This window comes from Borostomias antarcticus (assembly GCF_949987555.1).
Source record: "Borostomias antarcticus genome assembly, chromosome: 1".
NCBI lineage: Eukaryota > Metazoa > Chordata > Actinopteri > Stomiiformes > Stomiidae > Borostomias > Borostomias antarcticus.
The window spans coordinates 56,232,911-56,246,925 of NC_140234.1; the positions used below are offsets into that span (position 1 = coordinate 56,232,911).

At 47.9% G+C, this 14,015-nt stretch overlaps 2 protein-coding genes across 6 annotated transcripts; one reads left to right on the top strand and one right to left on the bottom strand.

The window, feature by feature from the left end:
• Positions 1-335: 335 nt before the first annotated feature.
• LOC311309491 (deoxycytidine kinase 2) lies at positions 336-6,666 on the bottom strand (the record flags this gene model as incomplete). Its single annotated transcript, XM_084438808.1, has 7 exons — positions 336-362; positions 903-1,002; positions 4,287-4,402; positions 4,721-4,868; positions 5,632-5,825; positions 6,132-6,247; positions 6,573-6,666. The coding sequence occupies 7 exons, from the start codon at positions 6,664-6,666 to the stop codon at positions 336-338; spliced, it is 795 nt and encodes a 264-aa protein (XP_084294934.1).
• A 433-nt stretch (positions 6,667-7,099) lies between these two features.
• Positions 7,100-14,015, top strand: hnrnph1l (heterogeneous nuclear ribonucleoprotein H1, like; the record flags this gene model as incomplete). Of its 5 annotated transcripts, none has more annotated exons than XM_084439455.1 (11): positions 7,100-7,148; positions 7,761-7,868; positions 8,291-8,446; positions 8,805-8,948; positions 9,568-9,706; positions 11,356-11,543; positions 11,781-11,890; positions 12,323-12,458; positions 12,652-12,777; positions 13,408-13,503; positions 13,927-14,015. In XM_084439455.1, exons 2-11 carry the CDS (start codon positions 7,784-7,786, stop codon positions 14,013-14,015), a joined length of 1,269 nt encoding a protein of 422 aa, XP_084295581.1. In that variant the 5' UTR covers positions 7,100-7,148; positions 7,761-7,783. The 5 variants fall into 5 exon arrangements, with proteins under 5 accessions (XP_084295581.1, XP_084295583.1, XP_084295582.1 ...); XM_084439457.1 differs by having other exon boundaries at positions 12,652-12,735; XM_084439456.1 differs by having other exon boundaries at positions 11,356-11,534.

Consider the following 14,015-nt stretch of genomic DNA (forward strand, 5'->3'; position numbering starts at 1 on the left):
TACTGATGATATATACAGTACAACAATGTAATATTAGTATCAGCTACTTAGAGGAGACGCCGATTAGCACTCAAACCAGACATATCTTCCTATTGCAACTAAAACAATTTCATTTCAAGTAGACGTGACTTATATAAAACACATAAACCCTCCATAGATATGCCGCACTCCCACCAAGGTCATGTGACCAGGAACAGGAAGTGGGTCGGTCTGGGTAGCGAGCAGTGTCATTGTTCGGTGGGGGGAGACGGAGGTAGCCTGTAAGGAAGTGAGGTGATGGGGGCGGAGCATGATCGTGATGGGGGCGGAGCATGATCGTCTGTCTCCTTCCTGGATCATAACGTGCTCAGGAAGTCTTTGACCTGTGGACGGATGCAGAAGGAGAAAAAGCAACATGGTGAGACCAGGAACGGGTGAGAACACACTGATGATGGAGGGAACACACTACTGTCGGCCTTCCCTTTTTCATAAAAGGCCCAAAACACTGTGAATCTAAATCACATCTATTGGCAGAGTACATTTGCAAGTACCAGGAATCTGTCTCCCTCCCTCTCACCACAACTACCCCGCCCCACTCCTCCTTCGCCCCAACCACCCCCCCCCCCCCCCCCCTCTCCACCACAACTACCCTCCCCCTTCTCCTCCTTCGCCCCAACACCCCCCCCCCTCCCTCTCCACCACAACTACCCTCACCCCTTCTCCTCCTTCACCCCAACACCCCCCCCTCCCTCTCCACCACAACTACCCTCCCCCCTTCTCCTCCTTCACCCCAACACCCCCCCCTCCCTCTCCACCACAACTACCCTCCCCCCTTCTCCTCCTTCACCCCAACACCACCCCCCTCCCTCTCCACCACAACTACCCTCCCCCCTTCTCCTTCACCCCAACACCCCCCCACTGACCTTATCGACCACAGCCTCCTGCTTGATGCGGTCGTTCTTGAAGTCCTCGTTCACGTCTAGGACCAGAATGGGGATGTCCTTCAGGTACTCAAAGTCCATCCTTGGGACACAGAGGAAGACATGTTAACTCCCTGTGATGAGTAACGCTGTAAGTATAGTCTTACTGTGTGGTGCGGCGGTAGAGCCAGGTGTACTAGTAGTATTAGTAGTAGTATTAGTAGTAATAGTCTTACTGTGTTGTGCAGCAGTAGAGCCAGGTGTACTAGTAGTATTAGTAGTAGTATTAGTAGTAATAGTCTTATTGTGTGGTGCGGCGGTAGAGCCAGGTGTACTAGCAGTATTAGTAGTAGTATTAGTAGTAATAGTCTTACTGTGTTGTGCAGCAGTAGAGCCAGGTGTATTAGTAGTATTAGTAGTAGTATTAGTAGTAATAGTCTTACTGTGTTGTGCGGCTGTAGAGCCAGGTGTACTAGTAGTATTAGTAGTAATAGTCTTACTGTGTGGTGCGGTGGTAGAGCCAGGTGTACTAGCAGTATTAGTAGCAGTATTAGTAGCAGTATTAGTAGTAGTATTAACAGTAGTCTTACTGTGTGGTGCGGCAGTAGAGCCAGGTGTACTAGTAGTATTAGTAGCAGTATTAGTAGCAGTATTAATAGTAATATTCTTACTGTGTGGTGCGGCGGTAGAGCCAGGTGTACTAGTAGTATTAGTAGCAGTATTAGTAGCAGTATTAATAGTAATATTCTTACTGTGTGGTGCGGCAGTAGAGCCAGGTGTACTAGTAGTATTAGTAGCAGTATTAATAGTAATAGTCTTACTGTGTAGTGCGGCGGTAGAGCCAGGTGTACTAGCAGTATTAGTAGTAGTAGTATTAATAGTAATATTCTTACTGTGTGGTGCGGCGGTAGAGCCAGGTGTACTAGTAGTATTAGTAGCAGTATTAGTAGCAGTATTAATAGTAATATTCTTACTGTGTGGTGCGGCGGTAGAGCCAGGTGTACTAGTAGTATTAGTAGCAGTATTAGTAGCAGTATTAATAGTAATAGTCTTACTGTGTGGTGCGGCGGTAGAGCCAGGTGTACTAGTAGTATTAGTAGCAGTATTAATAGTAATAGTCTTACTGTGTAGTGCGGCGGTAGAGCCAGGTGTACTTGCGGCGGTAGAGCCAGGTGTACTAGTAGGAGATTTCAACATACACGTAGACACTGAGGCGGACTCGAAAACTAGGGACTTTATCAACCTCCTAAACTCCATGGATTTTACCCAACATATCTCTGAGCCAACCCACAACCGCGGCCACACCCTTGATCTAGTTATTACTAAGGGCCTGACTATCACTGTTTCCTCTATCAGTGACCTCGCCCTCTCCGACCATTTCTGTATCTTCTTCACTGCATTGGTTCCTAAAGTCAAAAGTAGTACTGAGCGCTTTATCAAGAAACGTTATCTTACCTCCGCAGTAGCCGACAGTTTTAGAGAAATAATGACCACAAACAATTTATCAACTCCAGAAGTGGGGCCCTTAGGAAATATTGAAGACTTGGCAACCACCTTTAACACCAGAGTAAGGGCAGCCTTGGATTCTGTAGCACCTATTAAACTGAAAAGGATCACAACCAATAATAAAGCTCCATGGCGAAATGAGGAAACATATCAACTAAAGAGAACCTGCAGAAGTTCTGAGCGTATATTGCGAAAAACCAAGCTACAGGTCCACCATAATATTCTCAAAGAACATCTCTCTGCTTTTAATAAAGCAATAAGAAATGCAAGGAAAGACCACTTCTCAAAATTGATATCTACCAACCGAAATAATTCAAGAGTGCTCTTCTCAACAATTGATAGCCTAATAAACCCTGCCGTAAAAACACCTGATAACCTGCTCTCTACCTCCAAATGTGAGGAATTTGCAGCTTACTTCAGAGATAAGATTATGAATATTAGGAGGAATATCACTCAGGAAAGGCCATGCATCCCGTTCACAGATCCTCTCCCTCCATGCAATGGACATATGAGCCTGTTTACACTGATTGACACAGAAATGTTGAGAAAAGTAGTATCCAAACTCAAAACCTCCACATGCCTGCTGGATCCCATCCCCACCGATTTTTTCCAAACTAATTTTGACTCTGTATCCTATGACATTTTATCCATTGTTAATGACTCCCTATCTACAGGTGTCTTCCCACCAATACTTAAAACTGCTCTGGTGAGACCCGTACTGAAGAAAAACAACTTAGACACTTCAGTTTTTAGCAATTTTAGACCAATCTCCAACCTTCCCTTTTTGAGTAAAATTCTGGAAAAAATTGTTTTCAAACAGATTAATGATTTCCTAGCTACAAGTTGTACCCTTGACCTTTTCCAGTCCGGCTTTCGTGCCCACCATAGCACAGAGACGGCATTAGTCAAAGTTGTAAATGACCTCAGAATTAATGCTGACTCCAAAGAGCTTTCTGTTCTCGTCCTCCTGGACCTGAGTGCAGCCTTTGATACTATAGATCATGCAATCCTCATCGAAAGACTGGAAAAGTGGGTTGGCCTCTCTGGTCCAGTCCTAAATTGGCTTAAGACCTATCTAACCGGTCGTGATTTCTTCATCGCCCTCGGTGATTATAGCTCAGGAAAGATCCCTATGACCTGTGGGGTGCCCCAAGGATCAATCCTAGGAACTCTACTCTTCAGCCTGTACATGCTGCCCCTTGGCAGTGTCATCAGGAGGCACAACATTAGCTACCATAGCTACGCAGATGATACCCAACTCTATATTTCTGTAACACCCAGTAACTACAGCTTGGTTGACTGCCTTGTCAAGTGTATTAAAGATATAAATGTATGGATGTCACATAATTTCCTCCAACTAAACCAGGACAAAACAGAAGTACTGATCATTGGAGAAAAAGCTGAAAGAGAGAAACTAGCTGCACACTTAAAAACTCAGTTTTTAGCCTGGCAATTGGTGTCAATTGTGTTGTGCGGCGGTAGAGCCAGGTGTACTAGTAGTATTAGTAGCAGTATTAGTAGTAGTATTAATAGTAATAGTCTTACTGTGTGGTGCGGCGGAAGAGCCAGGTGTACTAGCAGTATTAGTAGTAGTATTAGTAGTAGTATAAATAGTAATAGTCTTACTGTGTTGTGCGGCGGTAGAGCCAGGTGTACTAGTAGTATTAGTAGTAGTATTAGAAGTAGTATAAATAGTAATAGTCTTACTGTGTTGTGCGGCGGTAGAGCCAGGTGTACTAGCAGTATTAGTAGTAGTATTAGTAGTAGTATTAATAGTAATAGTCTTACTGTGTGGTGCGGCGGGAGAGCCAGGTGTACTAGTAGTATTAGTAGCAGTATTAGTAGTAGTATTAGTAGTAGTATTAATAGTAATAGTCTTACTGTGTGGTGCGGCGGGAGAGCCAGCACTCGTGTTTGTAGTGAAGCTGTTCCAGATACTCCAGCGGGATGCCCTGCTCCTCCTCACGACCTCGCTGGTGAAGTCTCTGCATACACCTCTGAAACACACACACACACACACACACACACACACACACACACGCACACACACACACACACACACACGCGCGCACACACACACACACAAAACAAGAGTTAAGAACACTTGATCATATTGGCCTATCAGCCTGAACCCATCAGTACACTGAAGATCTTGTTTGGATTTGTTTCGGCAACGTGACATACTAACTTCAACAGTGGGAAATCATCTACTCAGATCTTCACAAGTGCAGAGTGGGGAAGATGGGAGTGTTGGGGCGTGGGTCGATTAGGGCACGTGTCCCCTGGTCTGAAGGTACCCGGCCGGCGGTGCTCACCTCTGGGTCGGCCCTCAGGTAGATCATGGCGTCCAGCTCGATCTGGCTCTCGAACTGGGAGAGCAGCCAGCTGTGCCAGTCCTGGTAGATGGCCCACTCCGTCTCGTTCAGGTCCCCGGACTCAAACAGGTTGGAGGCAAACACGTACCTGAGGGCAGGAGCAGCCACAGCAACGCCCAGGCATTAATGTGACGTAGTGGTGACTGAAGAAGTTGCAGAAATTGTCAAAAGATTATATTGGTGAAGTGGGTATACTTTGTGTCTGTTCATGAGTAAAAGTAACAGTTGGCATAGTGTACATCCTCTATCCATCTATCTATCTATCTATCTATCTATCTATCTATCTATCTATCTATCTATCTATCTATCTATCTATCTATCCTGGACAACACAGCACTGATGCTAGGAGAGTATAAGAGCAGCTAGCCAGGCTAAAAGAGCGAAGTTAAACGACTGCTGTCAGTCATGTACACACACTCAGCTCACTGAGTTCACTGAGCTCACAGCTCACTCAGCTCACTAGTCTGTGGGCGGCTGTATAGCTCATCCAATGATCGTAGGGTCGGCGGTTCAATCCCCGGCTGCTCCTGACTACATGTCGAAGTGTCCTTGGGCACTGAGCCCCAAATTGCTCCCAATGAGCAGGCTAGCGCCTTGCATGGCAGCTGCCGCCATTGGTGTATGTGTGTGTGAATGAGAGGCCATTGTAAAGCTCTTTGGATAAAAGCGCTATAAGTGCTGTCCATTTACCATAGTCTAACCCCGGGCAGGCTCACAGCTCAGCTGTTATAACCCGGACATTAAAATAACACCAATCTATGTAGGAAATTAACAGTAAAACAAATAACTTTTTTTCACAACTGTTAAGCAGATAGCAGTCGTGATAGTCTGTTAGTTCCTCAGCCCCGTACCTGTCGCTGTAGACGGAGCGTTCGTAGAACTGGACGGGGTGTTCTGCGCACTGCATCTTGGCGGAGGGGGGCTGCAGCTGGGCGCGGACGCGGCTGAGGCAGGCGTAGCTCTGGAAGGTGTACGACCAGCGGCTGGGCTTGTCGTACAGCATCTGCAGCAGGTTCCCTCCACTCTTCTGGGACGTGCTCAACTCCTGGGGGGGGGAGAGAGAGACAGAGAGAGAGAGAGAGAGAGAGAGAACGGGAAGGTCAGGCAGAGGGCGCGCCCACACACACACACACACACACACACACCCCAATACTTTTGAACACACTCTTATGCAAAAAATGGAAGTTCAAGTCAACTCTTCTTAGAAATGAAAAGCCTTTAATATACGGCTAGTTCATAATGAACAAACAGACATATTTCGGCCATTTTGTACACTTTTATGCTTGTTTATCGTCTCTCACTCTCTCTCTCTGTCACACACGTAGGAGGAATACATGCTTTATTTAACTACCTCAAACTCGTTCTCAGTGTTCTGAATGTTGCACCATTTGCCAATAGGCTCTGGTATGACCTCCCAATCATCCGAGGCTTTGTCCAGGAGGCGCACGAACGTCGACTTTCCCGCAGCTACAGAAACAAACATGCACATTCATCATGAGAACACATCAAATAGAAAGTAATATTGCCAAGCATGTGATTGCTCAATATAGGAATCGTAAACAAAGCACTCGTAACCTGTTAATGTTACAGTTCAAAGCCATGGGCAGAAGTTAGGTAACATTTGGCGCCAAGCTAACGTTACATAGCGTTAAATCCTCCCAAAGTCAAACACGACTGGTCCAGCCAACAAATATGAAATTATATTATATAAAGTCGGTGAAGAATGTCACGTTTACGGATCCTGAATACCGCGAAGTTTAGATAATATTGTGCTTGAAGCTTGCAAACTCACCTATGTTCCCTTCAATGGATATCTTCTTGTTTCTTTTCTCAAAGCTGTTGTCGAAGTCACTGCTCGAACACTTTCTTTTAGGAGGGGTTGCCATCTTCACAGAGAATCTAGGCGGCCGGGGAGTTTAGCCAAGTAATGTTGGAGAGCTTAGAAGAACACAGAAAAGACTAGAGAGGCGCCAAGATCCACACTTGTCTTGAATAAATTGAAGTGCGCGCCTCTTGGATGTATAAAGTGCGCGCCTCACTTCCGGGGAGGGGCCAATGCCGCGGGTTGCCATGTTTAAAAGAAGCTCCACATGTGTTGTTTTTGTTTAAACTTGTTATGGTAGTACAACAGTTTTAATATCCATATGCCATGCCATGGATATGACATCGTATTAATTTAAACAAAAAAAACAGGGTTAAAATAGTTCTACAAAACGTGGTTTTAGACACCTCAATAGGGGAATAGGAAAAGTCTACTTGGCAACCTCAGTTGTGTGTTGCCCATGCGCACAGAGCCCCCGGCCCTGGAGCAGATTCACCAGCAGCCACGCCGAGGAGGAGACGCGATCTGTCTGCAGAGGAAATTAAGGTGCTTTAGTGTTTAGAATTGTAATATATTAAGACTATAGGGCATGTATCTGTTAAAGATACTACAATGATAACATATATGCGTGTATTTGTGATTTTTCGCTGATCCCCTTTTGTAGTAAGTCATAGTCTAAGTTGCGCCTTTGTCTGCCTGCCGCTAGCAGCAAGCTAACTTAGTTAGCTAGCATTAGCTAGCTAGCATGCTTTGTGTAGCTACTAGCCAGCTCGTTCGTTGGACGAACTATGAGAAAATATTAGCAGGCCAACGACTAATAATCACTATTATACTGATTGAATTAACCTAACATCTACTAACCTACCCTGGAGTTGACGTTAAATCCGTTTATTGAGCTTACATTCTGACTTTTAGTTGTCTAGCATCAGTTAGCAAGCTAACGGTTTTATGCTAGCTAGCTATGAAATGGCGCCTGTCTAGACCTTTCTGAGCCAGACCCCATTCACCCACGCGTCTGGTTGAGTTGAGTCAATTGTGTCCGACCATAGATAGCTTCCTACACCTTTTGTTTCACTGTTTCCCGTGGCCTTTTATGAGGTCGCTTGAAAACCGCCGCTGATTTTGTGAAATCCAACTCAAATCAAGTCCTTCCTCCAGGTTGACCGACTGTACTAGCGAGCATGGCGGACGGAGAGGGTTACGTGGTGCGGGTGCGAGGCCTACCGTGGTCCTGCGCCGTGGACGAGGTCTCCAGGTTCTTCTCAGGCAAGTACCTCCGTGGTTCCCTCAAACGAGGCCTGAAATCGGGGCCTATATTGAGGTAGGCCAGTATGTCATCTACCCAGGTTACATTCAGCAACCGGGAATTCATTAGTTTGATTCTCCAGATTGTAACGTTGAATGAATGATCTTGATTCAACAGATTGTAGAGGTGAATTAATGAATGATCTTGATTCTCCAGATTGTAAAGTTGAATGAATGAATTATCTTGATTATCCAGATTGTAAAGTTGAATGAATGAATGATCTTGATTCTCCAGATTGTAAAGTTGAATGGATGAATGATCTTGATTCTCCAGATTGTACAGTTGAATGAATGGATGATCTTAATTCTCTGGATTGTAAAGTTGAATGAATGATCTTGATTCTCCAGATTGTAAAATTGAATGAATGATCTTGATTCTCCAGATTGTAAAGTTGCAAACAACGGCACAAGCATCCACTTCACCTACACACGGGAGGGGCGCCCTAGCGGAGAGGCCTTTGTGGAGCTGGAGTCTGAGGACGACCTGAAGATCGCCGTGAAGAAGGACCGGGAGACCCTGGGACACAGATATGTGGAAGGTATCATTCAGACGGTCTCTGTTTAAGTTAGGGGTGCACCGGTAGACCAGCAGGTGAATAGGCACATTTTCAGCCGGTCTGCTAAGATCAGTGACCAGCCGAGCAGTCTCATGTATATAATTCAGTATAGGAAATGTATTTTCTATTTATTTAGGCTATGAAGGCTATCTTGCACCTTTTATCCATCAACACTGCTTCTAAATTTCAATAAGATGCGATAAACGTTTTCGCTATTACCAGCAGGGACATCTGCCGTCTCCATGTCTCACACACACACAAAAAAGAAAAAAATCACAATTGCTATCTCCGTGTGTGTGGTCTAATCTCTCAATTTCTGTGTGCGCGCGCGTGTGTGAAGTGTTCAAATCCAACAACGTGGAGATGGATTGGGTGATGAAGCACACGGGCCCTAACTGTCCAGAGACGGAGGGGGACGGCTTGGTTCGTCTACGGGGCCTTCCCTTCGGCTGTAGCAAGGAGGAGATAGTGCAGTTCTTCTCAGGTGAGACCCCGTCTCTGCGCTCTCTCTCCCCACACCACCCTTAGGCGGTCTACTGTTCAACGTCTATTTAGATTCATATTTCTTTATTGCCTCATTTCCTGTGGATCGCACAACCAGCTTTCCCAGAAACATATTTTCGTACGTAGGGACGTATATCTCTGTACAGTAGGGAGGGTGTGGAAGGTCTCTGTGATGACCGCTCTACTAGCTTGACCCACAGACCAGCAGAACCATCAGAACCAAGGTAGACGGTGGTGGGTCAGCTTAGCTGACCTTTTCAGAACCCAGTCCGTTTGACACTGACCCGTTCTGCTATAACATAGCATCAGTCCACACCCCTAGCTGTGATATCTTCACGTACTCAAGACACCTCAATACGTCTCATTATAGCCCACTTACATATAAGTTCCCAGAACGGACCGTAAGTAAACTTTAAAACCCCCTCACCTGGTTCGGCTGTTCATGACTGTTATTGTCTCTTAATCTGTTGTTTCAGTTGCATTTTACTTCCATTGTTTGTTTTCTGAAGGAGAGATGGAGGATGGAGTGTGTGTTTGACATCATGTGGGCCTGTGATTTACTGTGTTCCCCACTGGGGTTATCTGTGCTTGGGTTGAAGGGTTGGAAATCGTGCCAAATGGGATAACATTGCCGGTGGACTTCCAGGGGAGGAGTACGGGGGAGGCCTTCGTGCAGTTTGCATCACAGGATATAGCCGAAAAGGCTCTAAAGAAACACAAGGACAGAATAGGGCACAGGTGGGGATGGTTGGTTGGCTGGTTACAAGCTGCTTTTTAACAACAAAAAAAAACATGATTGGTACTGATTGATTTGATTTTTTATTTTATTTTTATTGATGCACCTCGTTCAAAATGATGACAGACAAAAACCCGTCTGGTGCCGTTGCCGCGGTAGCGGCAAACTCGCAAGCTTTGACTCTGTTCTTCACACGCTACCAGGACACGCATCATACATGTAGCCAGGCCCACGGTACCAGGACACGCATCATACATGTAGCCAGGCCCATGGTACCAGGACACGCATCATACATGTAGCCAGGCCCATGGTACCAGGACACGCATCATACATGTAGCCAGGCCCATGGTACCAGGACACGCATCATACATGTAGCCAGGCCCACGCTACCAGGACACGCATCATACATGTAGCCAGGCCCATGGTACCAGGACACGCATCATACATGTAGCCAGGCCCACGCTACCAGGACACGCATCATACATGTAGCCAGGCCCACGGTACCAGGACACGCATCATACATGTAGCCAGGCCCATGGTACCAGGACATGCATCATACATGTAGCCAGGCCCACGGTACCAGGACATGCATCATACATGTAGCCAGGCCCGCGCTGCAGAGACATACAACATAACATGTAGCTAGTCCACATCAGACCAGCAGGGCCTGTAGTCCAGGTCTCATGTCCACAGATGTCTTGGTGGTAGTGGGGCCGCTGTAGTGCTGGGGGACTTCCTGTTTGTGCCTTTGTAACAGGAAGCTGTACACTGAGATTCTCCTCTTGGAGAGGACACCCTTTACCTACTACAATATTTTCTGTGAATTACATTAGATCCACTAAAGAGAGAACTGTATTTCTTTTATATATGCTAGGCTAGTTTATGTATTGTCAACTGAAGCTTAATGAATAGGAGCCATTCACAAAAATACATTAAAGTGACATAAAAGTAGGTAAACATAGACATTGCCCAACCGCAGCTAAAGTAGGAATTCTGGAAAAACAGAAGTGGAGCAGTTGGCAGGAAACAGCGGAAGTCTCCCAGCACTAGGACCCAGTAGCCTTCCACGCCGCCGCAGGCCCCAGAGTTGACCCAGACCTGCCCCAGAGCCAGCCAGTCTTCCCTGGACCATGGATCCCACTGCCTGCCTCTCTCTGTGTCTGACCCAAGGACAGCTCTCTCTGGCTGGGCTCAACATTGACCCCCCAAACCCCCGACCACAGTCATCCTCTGTGGCTCCTCTGAACACCACACACAACCAGGTTTCTCACTTGTTCTGGACCTGACATCATTTATACCATCTAGTTAATCTAGTTTAATTCAAGTCTACGTTGCTTTTCTGGGTTTATATGACCACTTAAGTCAAGAGATGGGTCTCAACTTGACCTCTCCCTCAGTCCATCCAAGCTACGATAACGGTGAGTGAGTCACCAGTTATCCAGGCAGCTAGCAGACATTCAGATAACCATGCATGGCCGTAAGCAAAGGGACCCCCCCACGCTCCAGTCATAGCCGTCCTTAGCACTGCCCGTCAAATAATAGTCCCGCTCCATGTACATGGCCTGATCTCTCAGTAAACCTCAGTAGTCGTTAAACTCCCAGAATCCCCCGGGAGCATGCCCCCGTGACACGTGTGTGTGCGTGCCTCTAGGTACATTGAGATATTCAAGAGCAGCCGTACCGAGGTGCGGACCAACTACGAGCCGCCCAGGAAGCCGATGGGGATGCAGCGCCCGGGGCCCTACGACCGGCCCGGCGGCGGCCGCGGCTACAACGGGATGAGCCGCGGGGGGTCCTTCGACCGGATGCGGCGAGGAGGATACGGCGGAGGTGAGAACGGTGAGGATAGACTGGCCGCACGCGGGGCTCTGACTCCGCCCCCGATCCCGCCTACTCTGGCCTCCCCCCCCTCCCTCGTTTCAAGGTTCTGATCAGGCCATTTTGAAACGGAGGAGGAAAGAGGCTGCTACTACTGCTGCTCACATAGTTAGTTCTAGTAGGTCAGGTTCAGTCCCTGTTGATCCTGGCTGGGTTTCTCTCTCTGGTCCACGGCGCTGACGTGTGATTGGTCCACAGGGGGCTCGGACCGCTACAGCGACGGGGGCTCCAGCTTCCAGAGCACCACGGGTCACTGCGTTCACATGAGGGGGCTCCCCTACCGCGCCACCGAGACGGACATCTACAGCGTGAGTCTCTTCCCCCGCCCCTAGGGGCAACTCACTCACACAACCTACACACTCTGTACACACTCCTGTCCCTGGTGGCAACACACACTCACACAACCTACACACTCTGTACACACTCCTGTCCCTGGTGGCAACACACACTCACACAACCTACACACTCTGTACACACTCCTGTCCCTGGTGGCAACACACACTCACACAACCTACACACACTGTACACACTCCTGTCCCCGGTGGCAACACACACTCACACACATTCCATATTGACAGTCAAACCATGCCACTGGCCCTCGTGGCAATTATACACACTTATCAGAAATCTCTACACACAGTAGACATCCCATATTGACTTTCAACCAATGCCAATTATGCCTGACTAATTCTCTCCCTCCCTCCCCCCCCCCTCTCTCTCTCTGTCTTGCCGGTGTCCAGTTCTTCTCCCCCCTGAACCCGGTGCGCGTCCACATCGAGGTGGGGCCCGACGGCCGTGTGACGGGCGAGGCCGACGTGGAGTTCGCCACCCACGAGGACGCCGTGGCGGCCATGTCTAAAGACAAAGCCAACATGCGTGAGTCTGGCGCCGGGCCCCTCGGCTAGCCACCGCTCGGAAAACGGTCGTAGCCACCAGCAACATAAGTCTTAGAAAATAGTCGATGACAAGATGAGACATGGTAGACCCAAACCTTTATCTAGAGAGCTGGGCGGGGGAAATCCACACTTTATCCCCGCTGTCTGTGACTGACCGGTCTGTCCCCTTTCAGAGCACCGCTATGTGGAGCTGTTCCTCAACTCGACAGCAGGGGGCAGCAACGGAGGCTACGGCGGCCAGATGATGGGCTCTATGGGTGAGGCTGACCACCTGCACCACTCATCTGAAGGGCACAGCGGTAGAACACCTGGCATTTTATATAGCACCTTTCCACATGCTCTAACCAGCATGACACGCATAGTACACCTCACAGCTGAAGTATTATTATGATAGTATACAGTATACATTATTATAATATCATGTCTGCACACGGCCCCAACTGACGCCAACCAACACCCAACATTCTAAAGTTGGCAGTTGATAGAATGTTGGAAGTTTAAATTTCAGCTGTGGAATCCGTCCAACCGACGTCAAGTCACCAGCAAACATGGCACACCGACCCAACGTTGGTGTTGGTTGTTGTTGGGGCAGTGTGCAGACACCTAGATATCAAAGTCTGACAGACTGAATAGGTGATGTCAGATAAGTATAATAATGACTGAATATGATGCGTTCTATTTACACAGGGCCTTTTCAGATGTTCAAAGCACCTAGACCAAGAAGTGTAGTTGTGTTAAGGTCTTAAAAAGAGGTGCTACTTGTTCTCCATATGCAGAACGCGGTTTGATTTCTGAAGCTTCGGGGGTATCTCCGGAAAGGCTAGCGGTGGATATTGTGAGCGTGAGAGTCACTAGAGCTCCGGTGTTGTGAGGAGTTGTGCTCCTGCGATATACAGTGCGTCTTACTTCCTGGTTGTCATCCCCCCCAGCCAACCAATCGTCGTACGGCGGCAGCCAGCAGATGAGCGGCGGATACTCTGGGGGCTACAGCAGCAGCTCCAGCATGGGAGGGTACAATGATTACAGTGAGTCTCATCTCTACGATGGCCGGGGCCTCGCGCCGCCTGACCAGCCATCCATGTGTGTGCATGTTCCTACTGGTGTGTAGGTAGTGTAATGTTTGTGTGGGTGTGCGTTGTGTGTTTGTGTGTGTTGTCCTGTGTGTGTAGTCCCGTGTGGGTGTGCGCGTGTGTGTGTGTAGTCCTGTGTGTTATCCCCCCTGTGCGTGTTTGTAGTCCCCTGTGTGCGCGTGTGTATAGTCGTGTGTGTGCGTGTGTGTGTGTGTATAGTCGTGTGTGTGTGTGTGTATAGTCGTGTGTGTGTATATGTGTGTGTAGTCATGTGTGTGTGTATAGCGGTGTGTGTGTGTATAGTCATGTGTGTGTGTATAGTGGTGTGCGTGTGTGTGTGCCGCGGATCCTGACGTTGGTATTTCTTTCTCCTGTCAGGTAACCAGAGCGGGATGAGCAGCAGTTACTACGGCAACAGCCGAGGTTCCGTGGGCATGAACGGCATGGGAGGGGGGTGGGGCATGTAG